The 21,511-nt window shown below is 41.4% G+C and overlaps 4 protein-coding genes across 4 annotated transcripts; all 4 read left to right on the top strand.

Moving 5' to 3' along the window:
- Positions 1-2,678: 2,678 nt before the first annotated feature.
- LOC149922009 (uncharacterized) lies at positions 2,679-3,986 on the top strand. The gene has a single exon (XM_090162208.1). The coding sequence runs from the start codon at positions 2,679-2,681 to the stop codon at positions 3,984-3,986; it is 1,308 nt and encodes a 435-aa protein (XP_090018334.1).
- A 148-nt stretch (positions 3,987-4,134) lies between these two features.
- LOC149922008 (uncharacterized) lies at positions 4,135-5,328 on the top strand. The gene has a single exon (XM_090162207.1). It carries the CDS (start codon positions 4,135-4,137, stop codon positions 5,326-5,328), a length of 1,194 nt encoding a protein of 397 aa, XP_090018333.1.
- A 1,129-nt stretch (positions 5,329-6,457) lies between these two features.
- On the top strand, positions 6,458-7,261 carry LOC149922007 (uncharacterized). Its single transcript, XM_090162206.1, has one exon. It carries the CDS (start codon positions 6,458-6,460, stop codon positions 7,259-7,261), a length of 804 nt encoding a protein of 267 aa, XP_090018332.1.
- Positions 7,262-11,994: 4,733 nt separating this feature from the next.
- Positions 11,995-13,734, top strand: LOC149922006 (uncharacterized). Its single transcript, XM_090162205.1, has one exon. It carries the CDS (start codon positions 11,995-11,997, stop codon positions 13,732-13,734), a length of 1,740 nt encoding a protein of 579 aa, XP_090018331.1.
- Positions 13,735-21,511: the final 7,777 nt, after the last annotated feature.

Here is a 21,511-nt window from a genome sequence, read left to right as displayed (position 1 = left end):
TAAATTTTATTTATTTTTAAAAATTGGTCATCTAGCACCCTAAAAAAAGAACTCCCATTCAATTCCAATTTCCAAGATTCCTAAATGGACCTAACAAAACGTTCCCTTTTGAACCACCTATACTCGAAATCAATATTACTTGAGTACACAAACAAAGGCAGCAAACTCTGTGGTTTCTGCTTTTGGTAGTGTACTTTGTTAACATTGATATAGAGTATATGACAAAAGACTGGCCCGGGACGGGGAAGTCCGTCGTGCAAGGAAAGCAGCAAAAAAAACCCACCTGTTCGCCTCAGTGATAACTTAGCTCCAACCAACACAATAAACATAAGCTTAGTTTCTAGGAATTCTACAAAAGGGGGCATAAAGTGAGAAACTGGATTTCTTTAATACGACTTAAACCGTTGCAACGCTTAAACGATCAATAGTTTGCCAGGTTAACGACCACCATAGACTAGACGTTATTAGAAACAGAGAGGACCTATCTACACACGTGGAAGTGATTATTTTATGTGCATGATTCTGAAGAGAAGGGGACTTATCGAGCTGCCCTGAGGGACGCCCTGCTTAACCGTAAAAGGTGCCGATATATCTCCGTTGACTCGCACTTAGGAGGTACGATCTGTTAAGAAGCTTTCCATCCAGCTGAGAAGGTTGCCCTCAAGGCCACTAATAGAGGAGCGCTTGGTGATGAACACCGCTATACAACATTGGTTGGTTTCTAGGGCGCACTGTGCCGCCGTAGTCAACCGGAAAGCATTATCCGTCGCCCGCCGACCCTTCCGGAAACCCGATCGGTCTTGGGGGATAACAATATTTTTCTCCAGGAACCAAACCAGACGGCCCAGTACCAGTTTCTCATAAAGTTTTCCCAGGTTCAGGAGGAGAGAGATATCTCTGTATGAATCAGCAGAAGTGGGGGACTTACCTGGCTTTAAGATCGGATGGAGGATGGCTTGCATCCACCTCGCAGGCAAGATGCCCGCCTCCCACAGGCTGTTGTAAAAACTCAGAAGTGCTGTGCGGAACGCCGGAGTAGTATTTTTGATAACAAGGTTAGATATGTTGTCCACGCCCAGAGCCGTATTGTGTAACCCGGAGAGGACCCCATATAGTTCTTCTGCCGAGTGGGGATTTTCCGAGAACGTTAATCCCTTTAGTTACGGTCCTAGCTTGGCCGCTTGTTTAGAAATGCGGTTTCTGTCCCCCTTTTGGGGTTTTTCCACGATGACGAGGCGCCACGGCAAGCCCTCGACCCGTTTTAAAAAGATGTTTTTTTTTGGAGTAAGGCAGAGTTTTTGTTGGACCGGACCCGAGTGGTCACTATTATTAGCAATTTGATGTAAATAAAAGTTAGTTTGTTTCATTCTTAAGCCAGTCGTTTTCATTTTTCCCGAACATTAAACGCGATTAAGATCCTCGAGTTTTTCAGTCGGCTCGAGTGTATCGAAGATTAGCTCTCCCAAACAAATTTATATCCCACCCCATCCGTCCAAAGTGGAGTATTCAGAATTCGACATTTTGGTGCCGAAACCCGGGATATAGGAACTATAGAACTTTCCGCGCGTTTAATAATCGGTAGCCGTGATACGAGATTCCGAAGTGAAACATGACCGATTCAAACGCAGCCGAATTAGTCAGGGTAAGGGCCATCCGAACCATTACCAGAAGTAATACGACTACCAATATAAAAACGTTGGAAACGCTGATTAAAGATGAAGACGCCGACGCCGAAGATATAGCCGATCAGCTTTCTTTGCTCTTATTGAAAAGGAGCCAACTCCGAGAATTAAACCAACAAATCGACGGACTTTTACCCGACGACGAAGATGAAATCAAGAAAGAACACAAATCTAGGACGTACGAAGACAACGTTCATCTAGCCGAAAGAAGACTTCGGCAGCTAGGAGCCGCCAGCATGACGAGATCAACCGCAGTCGACCGGGAACATTCTCCAGCCGTGACCGAATCCACCGTTAGGACCGAATCAGTTCTCGTAGTGGAGTCAAAACTTCCCACGTTAGTGCTACACAAATTCAAAGGACAATACACCAAATGGCCGGGATTTTGGTCGCAATTTAAGTCGACTATCCACAACAGACAAGGTTTGAGGAATGTAGAAAAATTTAGATATTTGTTGTCCTATTTAGAGGGGGAGGCCTTAGAATTATTAGAAGGGTTTGAAGATTCAGATGAGAATTACGATGTAGCTATTCAGTTATTAGAACAAAGATACGGTCAGACCCATTTGATAGTGAACCAACTTATGAATAAAATGCGCAAACTTGCCCGAGTGGAGGACTCTAAAGACATTGTTTCTGTATAACTCTATTGAGACCAATATAAGAAGTTTGCAAGCCTTAGGAGTCAATACTGACGCCAATAGTGTTTCATTGTGCCCAATTATCATCGCGTGTCTTCCCGATGACATTCGATTAAGATATAGTATGAATTGTAACAAGTATAAGGAGTTGGATTTAGAAGAGTTGGTGCGATTTGTGAAAAGAGAGGTTGAAGGCCGAGAAACGTGCGCGATTTTAAAAGGCGATGAAATCAAACCGCGAAGTCTTACGTCACGTGACTCACGCGATAAAGGTAAACTCCAGCGGTACCAACCACGCGAAAATATACCATCCGTGACTGCCGCCGCGCTAAATACCAACGTCTCGACGCCCAGAATGTATTGCATTTTCTGCAAGTCCGATGCCCACGCAACCGCGAACTGTCGTAACTACAGTTTAGAAGAAAAAAGGAAGCTTATTAAAACCATGGAAAGATGTTTCATCTGCACACGTACGCAACACAAAGCTTCGGCGTGCACATCGAAATTCCGTAAATGCCAAATTTGTCAAGGTCGGCACAACGCCGCTCTCTGCGAGAAAAACACCGCCCACAAGTCCGATGCGCTCGCTAACGCCCCTCCTGGTGCGACTCCGTCGGTCATTACCGACAATAAAGGGGACAGCTCCGGTACAGGTGGTTCCGAATTCACCACCACGAAGTCCGTTGTCTCAGCAGTGGTTGGTTGCCGTAAGGAAGTCCTTCTCGGTACTGCGAGGGCGATTGCCAGAAACACCGAAGATCCCGGAAGAAAGGAACTAGTCCGCTGCATATTGGACAATTGCAGTCAAGCGTCCTTCATCAAAGAAGAGATATCTCGAAAGCTGAAATTACCGATAATTGGTCAACAATTTGTTTCTATAGAAAATTTCGGTAATGAAACACCAATCTCAGTCCGAAGAAACGTCGTCAGCCTAGCTATAGAGAATAAGACAGATCCTAGTAAGGCGCTACGGATCAAGGCGATAGAAGTTCCGTATTTATGCAAAACCGCAACCCTGGCTAATTGTAAGGAAGTCGAAGATTTCGCGAAGGAAAAGAGCTTAATCTTGGCTGATGAACCAACGGCAGACACGCCCACCGTCTCGAGCATTGGAATTTTAATAGGAGCCGATGTCTATTACGGCGTAGTCACTGACCGTCCCATTGAAAGAATAAATGGATCGTTAGTAGCCACTGAGACCATTTTAGGGTGGGCCGTGCAGGGTCCCATAGAGACGATAGCCGTACCCGTTAACCACATCGGGGTTATTTGCATGAAGATAGGATTAGAAGACAACGTTGCTGAGATAAACAAAACTTTGCGGTCGTTCTGGGAATTAGAATCACTGGGGATTCAAGACCAACCGGAGAAGAAACTAAGTGGAGAAGCCGTCCTAGAACAATTCAGAAGAGAAACCACCTTTAAGGACGGAAAATATCATGTGAAATTTCCATGGGTCGTTCCGAAAAGTCAATTGTCGAGCAACCGGCAAATTGCAGAGAGCCGTATGAAGAACCTCATCAAAACCAATTCTATACTTGGACTACAAGGAAATTATCGAAGACCAGCTAAGAAAGGGAATAGTAGAAGTAGTAAACGAAGAAGAACCCAAGGTCACCGATTGCTACTACATTCCGCATCAACCCGTCAAAAGAGAATCTAGCTCGACCACGAAACTACGAATAGTTCTAGACGCTTCGTCCCACGCCAAAGGCAAGCTGTCCCTAAACACGTGCCTAGCGAGCGGACCAAACCAAAACCCTAACATTCTTCATTTACTCATAAGATTCCGAAGGCACCGAGTAGCAATTATGGCCGACATAGAGAAAGCCTTCCTTCAGGTTGCTTTAGCGGAAGAAGAACGAGACTTCGTACGATTCCTTTGGGTAAGGGAAAACCAAGGTCAAATGGCCGAAGACCAATTTCAAGTCTTAAGAATGGCTAGAGTACCTTTCGGTGTTACTACGTCACCCTTCCTACTCTCCGCCACAATCCGCCTACACGCTGAAAAATTCGCCGACTTAGAACCGGCAGCCGTAAAGTGCATCAATGAAGATCTTTATGTCGATGATCTTTTGAGTGGAGGCCAAGACGACGAGAAGGCGCACGAGAAGCTAGTCAAGGTAACGGAGATTTTAAAGGGGGCAAATATGAATTTACGCAAGTGGAAGACAAATTCGCCGACGTTGAGAGAAAGATGGACAAGAGAGGGAGGTGACTTGGAAGAGAAAGGAATCCGTTTAGAAGGAGAAGCCAGTTCTGGAGGTGAGAAGATCTTAGGCTTGCTATGGATGCCAACCATGGACCGGTTTTCGTTCAATCTAATGAAGATAGCCAAATTCGTAAACGAATCGAAGGGAACGAAACGTCAACTATTGGGAGCCGTTGCTCAGATTTTCGACCCCTTAGGCATGCTTGCACCTTATACCATCAGAGCCAAGATGATGTTACAGTTACTATGGCAAGAAAGGGCAAACTGGGACGAAGATCTACCCCGAGAAATTTGCGACCAGTATAATCAGTGGAAGAAAGAAATGCCAGATATCAGAAATATCAATTTAGAAAGATGCTATTTTAGTGGAAGGGGAGACGTCATCCACAGCGAACTGCATGGATTTTGCGACGCGAGTCAAAAGGCGTTCGCCGCCGTAATTTATATTCGTTACGTAACCGTGACCGACGACATTTACACCTCGTTCGTAACGTCAAAGGCGAGAGTAGCGCCATTAAACAAGGAACTAAGTTTACCCCGCCTAGAGCTTATGGGATGCTACCTTGGAGCCCGCTTAATAAAAACGGTGAAGGAAGCGCTTGATGACGAAAACATACCCATCTATCTGTGGACAGATTCAACTATTGCGCTCCATTGGGTGAGAGGAAGCGAAAGGGAATGGGCACCATTCGTTCAGAACAGAGTTAACGATATTCAAGCCTTAGTCAGTCCGCGTAGTTGGGATCATTGCGCCGGAGTTATCAATGTTAGGTTTTGCCTGTTTAAGCCTTAGTTCTGGTAAACTAGCTTAACAATAAATTTATCTAACTCACTCAATTGTTTACTTTCAATTTTATAGGTCTTGAAACTTCTAATTAAATCGACAATCTTTTAAGCATAACAAAGTCTAACTTTATATTTATTTAGTAGAACTTTTACTTTTAAGTTACATTGCAATGAAGGTGGCTGATCGGTTCTGTTTCTGGCGCTTTAGATTAACATAACATTGCGCTTAAAAGTTCAATTTACAAGTTAAGTTTGGTGGGCGGTTTTCGTTCTCGAGCAGATCTTCTAATAACGGGCGTCGCTGGAACGAAATCTTTATCGAAAAGTCTGTCCATTGAATGGTCACTTTCACCAGTAACTGGTGTTCGAGAAGTGGTTTTAGATTCAGCAGCAGTGCGAGGGATAGGAGTGCTCGGAGTCACTGAATATGTTCCTTCCGGTGGACGGCGCAAAATGGTTGAAGGAGTCTCATTGATTACAGGAGTGTTTTGGTTAGGAGTTGTTTGGTTAGGTATAAGCTGGTCTTTATGGCGTCGCCATATCATGTTATCACATGTTTGTAAAGTATATGACACAGGACCCGTTTGAGAAGTAATTCGTCCAGGGTTCCATTTTCGGTATCCCCTGTAGTCACGAGCGAAAACTTTTTCTCCTACGCTAAAATGTATATTCCGAGCTGTAGGTTCGCTTCGTAGAACTTGGTAGGTTTGATGTCCTCGGACTTTAGCATCCATGTTGGGTTTGAGTAGATCCAATTTCGTTCGAATACCCCTCTTTAAAAATAAGAGCGCTGGAGTTTCGCCAGTTGTGGCATGAGGAGTATTTCTATAGGTCATAAGAAAATCTTGAACGTGACGGTGAATAGAAGTTGATTCGTGTGAATGTCGAAGGTTGCGTTTTAGTGTTTGTATAAAACGTTCTGCTTGTCCATTTGTCGAAGGGTGAAATGGCGCTGAAAACACATGCTTAATTCCATTTGCCTTCGTGAAACTTTCAAATTCGGCGCTTGTAAACTGTGATCCATTGTCACTAACAATAGTTTCAGCTAAGCCATATCTAGAGAATATATCTCTTAGAAAGTCTATGGTTCTTTCAGCAGTTGGGTTTTTAGTAATGTAAACCTCTGGCCATTTAGAATGAGAGAGGGAGGTGACTTGGAAGAGAAAGGAATCCGTTTAGAAGGAGAAGCCAGTTCTGGAGGTGAGAAGATCTTAGGCTTGCTATGGATGCCAACCATGGACCGGTTTTCGTTCAATCTAATGAAGATAGCCAAATTCGTAAACGAATCGAAGGGAACGAAACGTCAACTATTGGGAGCCGTTGCTCAGATTTTCGACCCCTTAGGCATGCTTGCACCTTATACCATCAGAGCCAAGATGATGTTACAGTTACTATGGCAAGAAAGGGCAAACTGGGACGAAGATCTACCCCGAGAAATTTGCGACCAGTATAATCAGTGGAAGAAAGAAATGCCAGATATCAGAAATATCAATTTAGAAAGATGCTATTTTAGTGGAAGGGGAGACGTCATCCACAGCGAACTGCATGGATTTTGCGACGCGAGTCAAAAGGCGTTCGCCGCCGTAATTTATATTCGTTACGTAACCGTGACCGACGACATTTACACCTCGTTCGTAACGTCAAAGGCGAGAGTAGCGCCATTAAACAAGGAACTAAGTTTACCCCGCCTAGAGCTTATGGGATGCTACCTTGGAGCCCGCTTAATAAAAACGGTGAAGGAAGCGCTTGATGACGAAAACATACCCATCTATCTGTGGACAGATTCAACTATTGCGCTCCATTGGGTGAGAGGAAGCGAAAGGGAATGGGCACCATTCGTTCAGAACAGAGTTAACGATATTCAAGCCTTAGTCAGTCCGCGTAGTTGGGATCATTGCGCCGGAGTTATCAATGTTAGGTTTTGCCTGTTTAAGCCTTAGTTCTGGTAAACTAGCTTAACAATAAATTTATCTAACTCACTCAATTGTTTACTTTCAATTTTATAGGTCTTGAAACTTCTAATTAAATCGACAATCTTTTAAGCATAACAAAGTCTAACTTTATATTTATTTAGTAGAACTTTTACTTTTAAGTTACATTGCAATGAAGGTGGCTGATCGGTTCTGTTTCTGGCGCTTTAGATTAACATAACATTGCGCTTAAAAGTTCAATTTACAAGTTAAGTTTGGTGGGCGGTTTTCGTTCTCGAGCAGATCTTCTAATAACGGGCGTCGCTGGAACGAAATCTTTATCGAAAAGTCTGTCCATTGAATGGTCACTTTCACCAGTAACTGGTGTTCGAGAAGTGGTTTTAGATTCAGCAGCAGTGCGAGGGATAGGAGTGCTCGGAGTCACTGAATATGTTCCTTCCGGTGGACGGCGCAAAATGGTTGAAGGAGTCTCATTGATTACAGGAGTGTTTTGGTTAGGAGTTGTTTGGTTAGGTATAAGCTGGTCTTTATGGCGTCGCCATATCATGTTATCACATGTTTGTAAAGTATATGACACAGGACCCGTTTGAGAAGTAATTCGTCCAGGGTTCCATTTTCGGTATCCCCTGTAGTCACGAGCGAAAACTTTTTCTCCTACGCTAAAATGTATATTCCGAGCTGTAGGTTCGCTTCGTAGAACTTGGTAGGTTTGATGTCCTCGGACTTTAGCATCCATGTTGGGTTTGAGTAGATCCAATTTCGTTCGAATACCCCTCTTTAAAAATAAGAGCGCTGGAGTTTCGCCAGTTGTGGCATGAGGAGTATTTCTATAGGTCATAAGAAAATCTTGAACGTGACGGTGAATAGAAGTTGATTCGTGTGAATGTCGAAGGTTGCGTTTTAGTGTTTGTATAAAACGTTCTGCTTGTCCATTTGTCGAAGGGTGAAATGGCGCTGAAAACACATGCTTAATTCCATTTGCCTTCGTGAAACTTTCAAATTCGGCGCTTGTAAACTGTGATCCATTGTCACTAACAATAGTTTCAGCTAAGCCATATCTAGAGAATATATCTCTTAGAAAGTCTATGGTTCTTTCAGCAGTTGGGTTTTTAGTAATGTAAACCTCTGGCCATTTAGAATGAGCATCCACAGCGACAAATATCATATTATTTCGGAAAGGGCCAGCGTAATCGATATGGACTCTTTGAAGCGGATGATCAGCGTGGATCCAAGGGTGCAAATTAGTCTTCTGAGGATTTCTCTGTTGCATTTGGCATTCTGTACATCTCTTAACTTCTAGTTCGAGATCGTTATCAATATTTTTCCAATACACATAGCTTCGTGCTATGGCCTTCATGTTAACGATACCCGGGTGATTCTGATGTAATTCCGATAAAATATGTTTTCGAAATCTGGGTGGAATTAATACTCTCATTCCGAGTAAAAGACAGCCTTGACTAACAGTAAGGGAATCTCTCTTAGTGAAATAGAACTTCAGATCTATTTCGTCTTTCTTGATAATTGGCCAACCATGTAATGTATAGTGCATTAATCGAGAAAATACAGGATCACGTCTAGTTTCGTTGGCTATCTCACGACTTGTCAAAGGAAGGTTACTCAATTGGTTGATATTTACCAGTTCAGCTCCGTCTTCTCTCTCAGAATAAGGTGTCGGTAAAGGAAGTCTTGACAAACCGTCAGCATTAGCATGTTGCGCCGAAGGTTTATATTTAATTGTGTAGTGATGGCCAGAAAGTAAAACTGCCCAACGCTGCAGACGTGACGCGGCGATTAAGGGAATCCCCGAATGGTGTCCGAATATACGAGTTAAAGGACGTTGATCGGTGTACAGAGTAAAATGTTGGCCGTAGAGGTACGAGTGAAACTTTTGAACTCCAAAAATTATAGATAGCGCCTCCTTTTCTACTTGGGCATACTGCATTTCAGTTTTAGTCAAAGTTCTCGACGCGAACGCAATAGGCCTTTCAGTTCCGTCTAGTAGTTGGTGTGAGAGGACAGCGCCCACTCCGTAGCTTGAGGCGTCACAAGAAAGTACCAACGGTAATTTTGGATCGTAGTTAATGAGAACTCTCGGCGAAGTGAGTTCCTTCTTAATAGCGTCAAATGCATTTTGCTCAATACTCGTCCATTTCCAAGATGTGCTTTTGTTAAGTAGTATATAAAGTGGTCGTAATTTCGTGCTCAAATGATGAATAAATTTTCCATAATAGTTAATTAGACCAAGAAAAGATCTTAACTGCGTGACGTTGCTTGGAATTGGTGCATTTTCAATGGCTTGTATTTTCGTGTTTGTTGGGTGCAACCCGTTTTGATCAATTACGTGTCCTAAACATTCCAAACGTTCGGTAAAAAATGTACACTTTTCCTTTCGAGCTTTTAAACCAGAGTTCTCTAGTTTTTGTAAAAGTGCATCGAGATTTTCTAAGTGTTTTTGATCATTTGGACCAGTTAGAAGTATATCATCTTGAAAGTTGCAAGTTCCTTCTAAACCTGCTAACACTTGCTCCAAAACTCTTTGAAAAATAGCTGGAGAAGAAGCTATTCCGTAAGCTAATCTATTGACATTGTATAACCCCTTCGGAGTGTTGATGGTGAGTAATTTCTTAGTCTCGTCATCGACAGGAATTTGCATATAAGCTTCGCTCAAGTCAATCTTGGTGAATTTCTGACCTTGGGCTAATTTCTCAAACATCTCTTCTATTCGTGGCATTGGGTGTTGATCCACTTCTAAAACTGGGTTAACAGAAACTTTATAATCTCCGCAAAGCCGGATTGAGCCATTCGGTTTCACTATAGGTACTAGTGGAGTCGCCCACTCACTAAATTCAACCTTGGTGATGACATTTTCTCGTTCCAAACGATCTAATTCCTTTTCCACCAGTGGTCTTAGCGCATACGGTACGTTTCGTGATTTGCAGAATACAGGTTTAACTCCTTCTTTCAAGGTAAGGTGCGCTTTAAAATTATTCAATTCGCCTGTAGAACTGCTAAAAATCTTTTGATGTTTGCTCAAAATGTTCTTAACTTTTTGATCAACGTTGACAGTGTTCATTGGTAAAGGAACACTCATTTTTGAAATTCTATCCAATTTTAAACATTTCCAGTCAAGTTTTATCTTGTGGAGCCAGGCTCTTCCACATAGGGGACTTCCAACGCAATCTAAAACATAAAGCTTGTCACTGGACTCTTGTTCATTATATTTAATCTTCACGTTCATAACACCCAGTGGCGTTATCTGTTCCTTTGTGTATGTCAGACATCTTAGCTCTGTCTTTTCCAATGGAATATGCGCAAACGATTTTTCATATAGAGATTTAGGGATAACTGATACTGCGGCTCCCGTATCTAATTCCATCGTAATTGGTACATTTTCAATGTTCATGTCCACGTAAATAGGCATGCAATAATTTGATGTACTATCATGGTTTGTTACTGTAAACAAATTGCCAAAGAATTGTTCATCCACTGCATCTAAGTCATAGCTTTCATTTTGTTCTTCCAAATATTTTATATCGGTGTTATTTCTGTTATTCCGATTTCTACCTCGTCCTCGAAAATATCTTTGATTAGTATTCTGATAGTTGTTCTGTTGACACGCTCGCTTTATATGACCAATTTTTGAACATTGTAAACACCGTTCAGTTTTAAATTTACAATTAACTTCATCGTGGTCGGTATTTAAACATCGATAACAAGGGTTACGAGCTTGTGCGTGATAAGTACCAATGCCACCTCTCCCAAAAAATGAATGTTGCGAGGAACCGGAGTGAGTACGGTGCCCAGAAAAACCACGGGAGGATGAAGAACGAGAGTGGGTAGGCAAAGGTCCGCGAGAGCGCGATTGTACGCGAACGGAATGAAGTGACGAACCGGCAGACGAATTTAGTTCCACAGAATCCTTAGCGGCAGTTTCCATAGAGACAGCAAGGTCGACTGCGGCGGCAAAGGTAAGTGCACGTTCAGATAACAAACGCTTCAAAATTGCCTCATTTGACAAACCACTGACAAAACGGTCGCGAAGGGAATCGTCCAACGAGGTTCCAAAATCGCAACGTTGGGAGAGTTGCTTCAATTCAGCAACAAAATCCTTTATAGATTGTCCCTCAGTCTGGCGGCAACGATTGAATCGAAAACGTTCAGCAATAATAAGCGGCTGAGGCGACAGATGATCAGTCAAAATAGTCTTAATTTCAGCCAAAGTTTTAGTAGAAGGAGAAACAGGCGCGGTCAAATTTCTTAACAACGTGTACGTTTTCGGTCCAAGAAAACTTAATAAAGTGGGTACCTGCTTAGTAGCTGGAGTATCAGAAACCAAAAAATAAAGTTCCACGCGTTCCATATAAACTGTCCATTCGCAGGTAGAGGCATCAAATTGTTCCAAAGGCACTGAAGTCTCCGTCGCCATTTTGTTAGGTTTTGCCTGTTTAAGCCTTAGTTCTGGTAAACTAGCTTAACAATAAATTTATCTAACTCACTCAATTGTTTACTTTCAATTTTATAGGTCTTGAAACTTCTAATTAAATCGACAATCTTTTAAGCATAACAAAGTCTAACTTTATATTTATTTAGTAGAACTTTTACTTTTAAGTTACATTGCAATGAAGGTGGCTGATCGGTTCTGTTTCTGGCGCGAGATTAGCGGCAAGGATTAATATATCAAAGAATCTAGAATGTTCTTGTATTCACAAACGTAGCGTCATCTGGTGTTATGTTCTGGAAACATGACAATCAACCCTGCCGATATCCCAACACGAGGGTTAAAAGCCAACGACCTCACCACCAACAAACTATGGTGGGAAGGAGCACCCTTTCTAAGGGAGCCGCAATATAAATGGCCCACTATGGACCTAAAATATCAACCACTAGACCAAGAAGAACTCGCGAAGGAAAGAAGAAAAACAGTGCTCGTAATCCGCTGCAAGAATAAAGATGAGAGAGGGTTACATAAAATCATAGACCTAAAGGGGCACAATTCAGCGAAGAAAATATTCCGAATTACGATACATGTCAAGCGATTTGTCAATCACAAGGCCAAGAGACAACCGTTAAAAACTGGGCCTGTTACCGCCGAAGAGATTCAAGATGCCGAATTCTCCTGGATTAGATGCTCGCAAAAACTTGATTTCGGATCCGAAATCAAGGCGTTAGAGAAAGGGGAAACCATCGACAAAGATTCCTCTATCGCCACACTAAAGCCGTTTCTAAATGAAGATGGAATATTGGTCGTTGGAGGTCGCTTGGAAGAGTCAAACCTAAATGAGGATGAAAAACACCCAGCGATATTGAAGAAGGACTCGAGATTATCAGAGTTATTCATTATCAGGAGCCACGCCGAAGTATTTCACTCGGGAATACAGAGCACCTATACGCAATCTAGAGGTCGCTACTGGATTATCGCCGGAAGGCAACTGGCGAAAAGGGTCATAAGGGGCTGCATGATATGCCGAAGACAACTTGCGAAACCAGGCGCCGCTCCAATGGGGCCATTACCGAGAGAAAGGGTAGATCGAACTCGCGTCTTCCAGAACTTGGGAATTGACTTCTGCGGGCCGTTATATGTCAAGATAGCGGAACAATCAGAGAAATGTTATATACTGTTATGCACCTGTGCCGTTACACGGGCCGTTCACTTGGAACTGGTCCCATTTCTGACAACCCACGAATTCCTGCTAGCTCTACGGAGGTTCATCAGCCGTCGCGGGATACCTAATATAATTTTTTCCGACAACGCCAAGACCTTCCAACGCGGTGATGAAGATCTCAAAATTATTTGGGAAAATATAAATAGCCAAGAGGCACGCGAGTTTTACGGAGACCGAGGTATCCAGTGGAGGTTTATCACCGACCGCGCTAGCTGGGTTGGTGGTTGGTGGGAAAGGATGGTTAGGACCGTCAAAACACCGCTTCGCAAGGTCCTGGGACGAACCTGTCTATCGTATCAAGAATTAGAGACCGTGGTTGCCGAAACGGAGGCGATTACGAACTCCCGCCCAATCACTTATGTTCACAGCGAAGTGAAAGATCCTATGCCATTAACGCCGGCTCTTTTCTTAATCGGTGATCGGTTGACCGCCTTGCCACCTCAGCGTCCAAAAGAAGGCCAACTACCGAAATCTCAACAGGAATTTGAAAAGAGAATAAAATATCGCGAATTCTTAATGGACCGAATATGGGGTCGATTTAAAAACGAATATTTAAAGGAGCTACGATCCGCTTATCACGCGCCACTTATAAACTACGAATTGAGTATGAAAAAAGATGACGTAGTGCTAGTTCATGGAGAGAAAACGCCTAGGGGCTTGTGGAAACTCGGCAGAATAACACAATCCTTTGTGAACCGCGTAGATGGCCGAATCCGCTCTTGTATGGTTCGCATGCCAAACGGCTCCCTGATCAAACGCCCAATATCACTCCTATATCCGTTAGAGATTAATAATGAAAAAGAAATTACCGAAAATTAACTGTATACACGCAAATTATCCTTTTTGAAAAATAACACCTTGTATCATTTTTGGGGGGAGTGTTGATTATTGCGCGTAATATATATATATTGTAATTATTTTGATTGTTCACCTTTTCTATTTGTGCTTGTAAACTTAATACGTTCTTTGTGGTTTAAATTCGTTTTCTCTCTCACCTTGCTTCCTATTGAGACATCGAATAAAATGAAGGGAGTGGGGATTTTCCGAGAACGTTAATCCCTTTAGTTACGGTCCTAGCTTGGCCGCTTGTTTAGAAATGCGGTTTCTGTCCCCCTTTTGGGGTTTTTCCACGATGACGAGGCGCCACGGCAAGCCCTCGACCCGTTTTAAAAAGATGTTTTTTTTTGGAGTAAGGCAGAGTTTTTGTTGGACCGGACCCGAGTGGTCACTATTATTAGCAATTTGATGTAAATAAAAGTTAGTTTGTTTCATTCTTAAGCCAGTCGTTTTCATTTTTCCCGAACATTAAACGCGATTAAGATCCTCGAGTTTTTCAGTCGGCTCGAGTGTATCGAAGATTAGCTCTCCCAAACAAATTTATATCCCACCCCATCCGTCCAAAGTGGAGTATTCAGAATTCGACACAAGTACCTTAGGTAGCACGTGAAAGATTAGGGCCTCCTCAGTTCTAATGTCGAAATGGTCGAAGGGCCACCTCAATGTCTGGAGACCGTGCACCTGTGTCGAGATATGCAAAAACCTCGAGAAAAGTGGACCATTGAATTGGAATGCATTGGATAGGTGCAAGGTGCGTTACGGGGTACAAACAATCACCGAGTGAAGCGTCCGGACTCCGGAGGGAAAGCGTTTAATACTGAGGCCGCATTGCCTCTCTGCACCGCCATGACAATCCGTTGTCATGTTCCTAAAAACTTGAGAATGGTTAGCTCTATAGAGATTTGAAATTTTAACTTAATGTTCAGGGCCTGATTTCCAATTAAACGCGCCTAATTCATAATAGTAATCAATTACTATTTATTTACTCGACTTTGGACTTTCGCCTCTTTGCTTCTCTTATCTATTTTTCCGGCTTGTCTCGGCGGTATTTTCCTGGGCGCGTCCATGTTTGGTTTTCCCCCTTTCAGCCCCATCCTCCATTACGGACACCCAAAGAGTGGATGCGGCTAGACTCCCCGCACCTCTTTACTTCCCTTATCCATTTTTCAGATCTATTTTATTTTGGAAAAATGTCGCATGGTCACGCCGTTATTTGTTTTAAAACGTCGCCCGGTTGGTTTTCCTCACTTGAGTTTCTTGCACCCGTCCCGACCTTTAAAATTTTTTAACGGGTTAGTGTGAAAGAAAGGGACTTCGTAGAAGGGGCGGTTTAGTTGGGATTTTTAAGTAGTTCAGGACTTTTTGCTACGCGTGTTATGTTTTTGCTACGCGTGTTGCGTTTTTGCTACAGCGTTTACCTTTCTTACGTACAAATCAGATCTAATTCATTAAAACTAAGACTTCGGGCAAAGCTAGAGACGAGTCGGGCCACTTTTTTTCCGGCCCGACCCAACCCGAAAAACGTAAACATTAATTTTTCCCGACCCGACCCGACCCCACCCGACCCGAAATAATTCAAATAAAATTTTGCCCGAACCGACCCGACCCGTAAAAAATGAAAATAAATTTACCCGACCTGACCCGACCCGATAAATTAAAAAAATAATTTTGCCCGGCCCGGCCCGGTAATCCGACAAGACCCGAAAACCAGATAGTTCCCGAAAACCCGACCCGACCCGAAGAACCGCCACAACCCATAGCACGAAGCTTTTTTTTATTTTATTATATAGTGTAGGTGTAGATATGCATTATAAAATATAACAAGAAGCATTTATTTATTGAAACAATTTTTGTGAAGAAAAGTTAGTTGCGAAACAGTTGAAATTTGTTCTTCGAGGACCAAGTGTCAGTCTTGTGCTGGAATATACGCGTTCGTCACTCGTTTGCGACGCGGGAATACCTAGAATTCTTCTAGCTATATTTTTTCAAAGTGCGCCGAGACACGGGACTTGCAAATTCACAATTTAACGCCGGGAAATCGAAAGTAAAACCAAAACTAAACGTAAGAGAAGTTTAGACGAATCGGAAGACTGAGACGACCTTGAATTGATAGTCAATAGACGCTAATCGCGCTACTTGCAGTACTCATTACGTCACGACGTCTATCTCTCACCCACACCCTCTCTCTTCATCTATCCCACTTCGTACAACACCCGAAGGGCCGAAACATTTCACAAGCCATACGCAGTACGCAGTCGCGGGTAAGGGTCGGGTCGGGTCGGGTCGGGTCAGGTCAGGCCTTTTTTGAAAGCCCGGCCCTTTGGAAAATAAGCTCGACCCGTAATTTTCAAAACTAAAATTTGCCCGACCCGACTCGACCCGTAAAAATTAAAATTTATTTCTGCCCGACCCGGCCAGAAGCAGGCTCGGGCCGGGTCAGGCATACAAAGCCCGATTCAATCGGGAGCCCAACTCGTCTATAAGCAAAGCCGTGTATTAGTACTTCCAATAAAAATTAGCTTTTTAAACGCCATTAGAAGTAATTATTGATGGTGTTTAATAAATTGTGTGTTCATAAATATAAATAAAAACTATTTGAACGGGAAATATTTAGCTAAACTTGGTTGATTTTGTAAGGTAATAAAAAGATGAAAAGCAAATGGTTCTGACAAACGACATACAAGTATCTGTAAAAACCAATTGAGAAAATTAGTGTTTTAAAACCGCATCGAACACTACATTTACAGTTAAAGCACTAATAATAAAAACTCAACTTTCCATATACAAAACATCAATTAACACTTTATAAAGAGTGGGCATAATAATACAAAATCCGTCAGAAGACTGTTACTTGAAAAAGTAAATAATGCCGTAAAGGCAATTAGGTCATTTGTAAGAAAAACTTAATTCAAATACTTTTAAAAACCGCAAATATCCATTTTAAACATGAGAATATGCCATGTCAATAGTTCCCACGTCAATAGATCGCGGTCAATAGTTCGCGCGCCATTAGTTCGCATTAACAAATAGCTCGCCAACAAATAGTTCGTTTGGAAAATAGTTCGCCTGGTCAATAGTTCGTATACTAAAACAAGTTGGCAAGCCAAAATATACCTCTCCTCGGAAGCATTGTCCCTAGTGGTATTAATTTCTCGAGATGACCCTCTAAGTTATATCTCCCCAATTCAGAGTTATTTACTAATAACGTAATCCCGGTTCAATCCCGCCCGGTATAAAATTTTAATTTGAATTAAAATAATTGAAACGAAACAACCGAGATTAATTTGTTCAGAATATTATAAATTAAGTAGTTACAACAGTGAGTTAGACGAACTAGAACAACGCACAATTGAATTTAACCCTATTTACAGAATAATTTTATCAGTTAAATGTAATACGAAGCAAACTTTAATAAAAGAAATATCTACAGAGGGTATTTGTATTTTTATCGCTTACAATATAACAACACAGAAAACCATCTTTAAACCACTTCACACGAAAAAATGATAATTAAAGCCAACAATACCGCCCAAAAGCTCAACACAATCAAAATTAAAATACAACTAGCGGTATTAATTTCTCGAGATGACCCTCAAAGTTATATCTCCCCAATTCAGAGTTATTTGAATTAAAATAATTGAGACGAAACAACCGAGATTAATTTATTCAGAATATTATAAATTAAGTAGTTACAACAGTGAGTTAGACGTACTAAAACAATGCACAATTGACTTTAACCCTATTTACGGTACAAGTTTAGCAGTTAAATATAATACGAAGCCAATTTTAATGAAAGAAATATCTACAGAGGGTATTTGTATTTTTGTCGCTTACGAAATACTTGCCGCATAGTTAACGCTCATTTTATTTCAACGTTCGCCCGATCAAGATACCGTAGATATCTGGTAGTGGACGACTCGTAGACTGTCGGAACCATCCTGTTGACGTTGGGACACATACCGCATGAAAAAGACCAAAACCGTCCAATTTCCAATATCATATAATGACTCGCACACCCAGGATATCAATGACTGCATTAGGAATCGTAGATATCCAAATATCCACACCACCAAAATCTTATTAACAAGAAGGGAAAAACTTACCATTCACAAAGCACAGAAAGCCACTTGACTAAACGTATATCAATAAATGACCGTAGAGGGAATAGTTAGGGTTCTTTATAAATAAACACAAACGAACCCAATTGATGAACTGCATTAAACATCTTAATCAGCCGAGAAAACGTTTAAAATAAATTACGACCGAGTTGAAAACCAGACCAACTCGATATGTTGTTAATAAATGAATTATTAAGCTTGAAAACCAATACGCTAAACCTAATAGATAAGAATATACGACTGAAAAAACTAAATAAATTACAAAAAACTAACGGGCTCTACCCTTTATCTTATCTGCTGACTGCGCTAAAACAAGATTTGACCATTAAATTTTTTGAAAATGCGACGTATACACTTTGAAGGTTCCGTCAAAAATTATCCTTTCCCAAACGTAAAGGTTCTCAAAACATTAATACACAAAAAATAAGTAAAAAGGTTCCTCCAAAAAATGAACCATTTTGCGGAAGAAGTAAATAATTTTAAAAGAATAAAAGATAAAACAAATATACAACCGCAAAAATAAAACGTCAAATAATAGAAGAAAACAATCTTTAACTCCATTCATTAAAAAAACCCTAAACAAAAGTACCAAATTGAAATAAAGCAACTTATTATATTAAACAAGATTAAGTCTTTATAATTTTTTCGTAAAAAAACCACATTAGGCCTTCACAATTTCATTCGTAAAAAAATTCAAGACTTTGTTAACTATTATGCTTACAATGAGTGTCTTATTTGCAGTATAGCTTGAAGTTATCGTTGGTTCTGTGGTAGAGCGCTCGACTGCCTAACTGAACGGCCCGGGTTCGAAACCTGGGTGACGCATTTGTTTTTAATCAAATGAGAAATCGCTAAATTAGAATTTCTTCGATGCAATAATTTAAATCTTCCACGAAATCTTGCTCTATTTCAATTAAACCAAAATTTCGTACTCTATTAAATACGCTTTCGATAAAGCTGAAGGTCTAATTTTCAATGAAACGTAATAAGTGTCGGTGGTTCTGTGGTAGAACGTCCGCCTGTCAAACAGGCGGTCTCGGGTTCGAAACCCGCCCGATGCGATCGCAAATTGATACTAAGACGAATACCGTGAACAATTGGTGGAAACCCTGCCATTGGATGTTGAGAGGTAGCATTACACTCAGCACTCGGTCCGTCCCAAAAGTCAATAAGAAAGAGTTGGAAAGATACCACCCGTACATACACACCACAAACTCAACACCCACAAACGTCATAACAATAACACAACATTACCACCCTACACATAAACATTACAATAGCGAAATAGCCAAACCACTGAATTAAACCTGTCGTGACGGCGAACGTTGACGAAAACAAAACCACCAAACCACCCCCGACTGCAAATTAATCCGTTAACGCTCACCGTCCCACGGTGGTTTTGCAAACACGGTTTTTCGACTTTGTTCCCTAATTACTAGCAACTGCGAACGCAGAGATCTCGACAAACTGCGTACGCAGTGATTACACTTTGCACCGAAAATGCGAACGCGTTCGCAGGCCTGACAGACCCACAGACCCACAGACAGACCCACCCACAGACCCACAGACAGACACGGTCGTTGTATAACCCCTCCTAGGGGACTTTGTCCCCTCGGAGAGGTAAAAATTCGTTTATGTCATTAAAAAAATTATAGTAAATAAACGAGATTAGGAAATTGATAAAAAATGACTGAAAATTTCCGGTTCGTACCCTAAAATAAATTCGTTTATTTGATTATAGTAAAATAGAGAGACAACATGCCGTTAGATTTCTTATCAACTTCAAGTGAACGAGGAAATAAACTGCTTAAGTTGGAAGGGCATATATTTATGAAAGAAAAAGCATGTTCGGACGGTAAAGTGATCTGGAAGTGCACATTTTACAAAACAATAAAGTGCTCGTCTAGAGTTCATACGTATGATGATCAGCTGAAGAAATATTCAGACACTCAAAATCACGCTTTAGATATTGCTAAAGTGATTGCGCGGGAAGCTGTTCAGAAAATGAAAACCAAGTCTTTAACCGTTAGAGATTCGACTCAAAGAATAGTTGCTGATTCCGTCGCCGGAATGTCGCAAGCTGTAAGTGGACAACTGCCTACTATTCAGTGCTTAAAACGTACATATACGAGATTATTAGAACTATAAAAAATAAGGAACCAAATTTGTCTCCTAAAGCAATTATGACGGATTTTGAACAGAGTGCAATACGCGCTTTTCGGAGTTCTTTTCCGGAGGTAGAAATGAATAGTGGTTTTTTTTCATCTAACCCAATGCGTATACCGAAAGGTTCAGAGCAGCGGCTTACAAAAAAGATACGAAACTGACGTCGAGTTTGCCCTTGCAATTAGAATGATACCTGCATTGGCCTTTATTCCGCTTACATTTGTAGTTGAAGCCTTCGAACTATTAGCATCTGAAAATAGTCCGTTACCTTTAGAAGCCCAAACTATATTGGACTATTTTGAAGATGTCTGGATAGGGCGACCACATCGAAGAAATCGCCGACCTCCTTTATTTTCGCATTCACTGTGGAATCGCTACCATCACGTTGCTAATGGCACACCTAAAACCAACAACTCGGCTGAAGGATGGAATCGTGGCTTCATTTCTTTAGTTGGTGGTCATCATCCTTCGATTTGGAAATTCATAGAAGCTTTAAAAACCGAACAAAGCCTAAACGACGTTAAAATCGAACAGTATTTAGCTGGGCAACAACCTAATTTAGGAAGAAAAAAGTACCGTGATCTTAGTCAAAGAATTGCTTTAATTGTTGGAGATTACGAAAATCGCGACATACTCGACTATCTTAGAGGCATTGCTCATAATTTCAAATTCTAATTGTAATTTTTCTTTTTAATGAAATAATCGATTTTTTTGGTATACGAACTATTGACCAGGCGAACTATTTTCCAAACGAACTACTTGTTGGCGAGCTATTTGTTAATGCGAACTAATGGCGCGCGAACTATTGACCGCGATCTATTGACATGCGAACTATTTCCCGCGAACTATTGACGTGCTACCAAAAACTTTGGTATTTAATTATAAAACATATTAGCTAACATACACGTACTACCCGTGTTTCAAATTCACCGCTGAAGTTTTTGCGTCTGATTTTAAACCCGATAAATATTCTTAAGCGTTAGATTCTACGTGGCCTATAGAGTAATGGCAGTGCTACGTCACACGACGTCACCCATGCTTTTTCCTATTCATAAAAAATTCGCGCCCACAATGGCGGCCATGGCCAAAGCTACGGAGTGCTACTACTCTATAGAGCCAAGCACTCACTGCTCTTCGTAACGTCTACGTACTACTTTCCACAAGCCTTTGCTTCGTAACGGAGACAATGCCTTGTGGAAGGCAGGACGGATACGAAACGGAGAGCCAGTGGGCGCCTAGCCTTAGTAAAGCACCACCAAACTTAAGTGGCGCTTTACACGTAGTACCCCAGTAATACGGAACAGCTGCCAGTTGTCTGCTAGTTATCGCTCCCGTATTTTTTTGTCAAATCAAACTCCGCGTAAGGTGTCTATTTCTTTATTATGTCTATGGGTACGAAGCTATATTATCTTTGGTTTTATATTGTATTTATATTTGTTAATTTAGTAACGAAGCCTTTTATGATTAACACGGTT

The sequence above is a fragment of the Leiobunum rupestre genome, chromosome 11, assembly GCF_980474605.1.
Source record: "Leiobunum rupestre chromosome 11, qqLeiRupe1.1.hap1, whole genome shotgun sequence".
In the NCBI taxonomy this organism is placed as follows: domain Eukaryota; kingdom Metazoa; phylum Arthropoda; class Arachnida; order Opiliones; family Sclerosomatidae; genus Leiobunum; species Leiobunum rupestre.
This window is presented reverse-complemented; position numbering and strand designations above follow the sequence as displayed.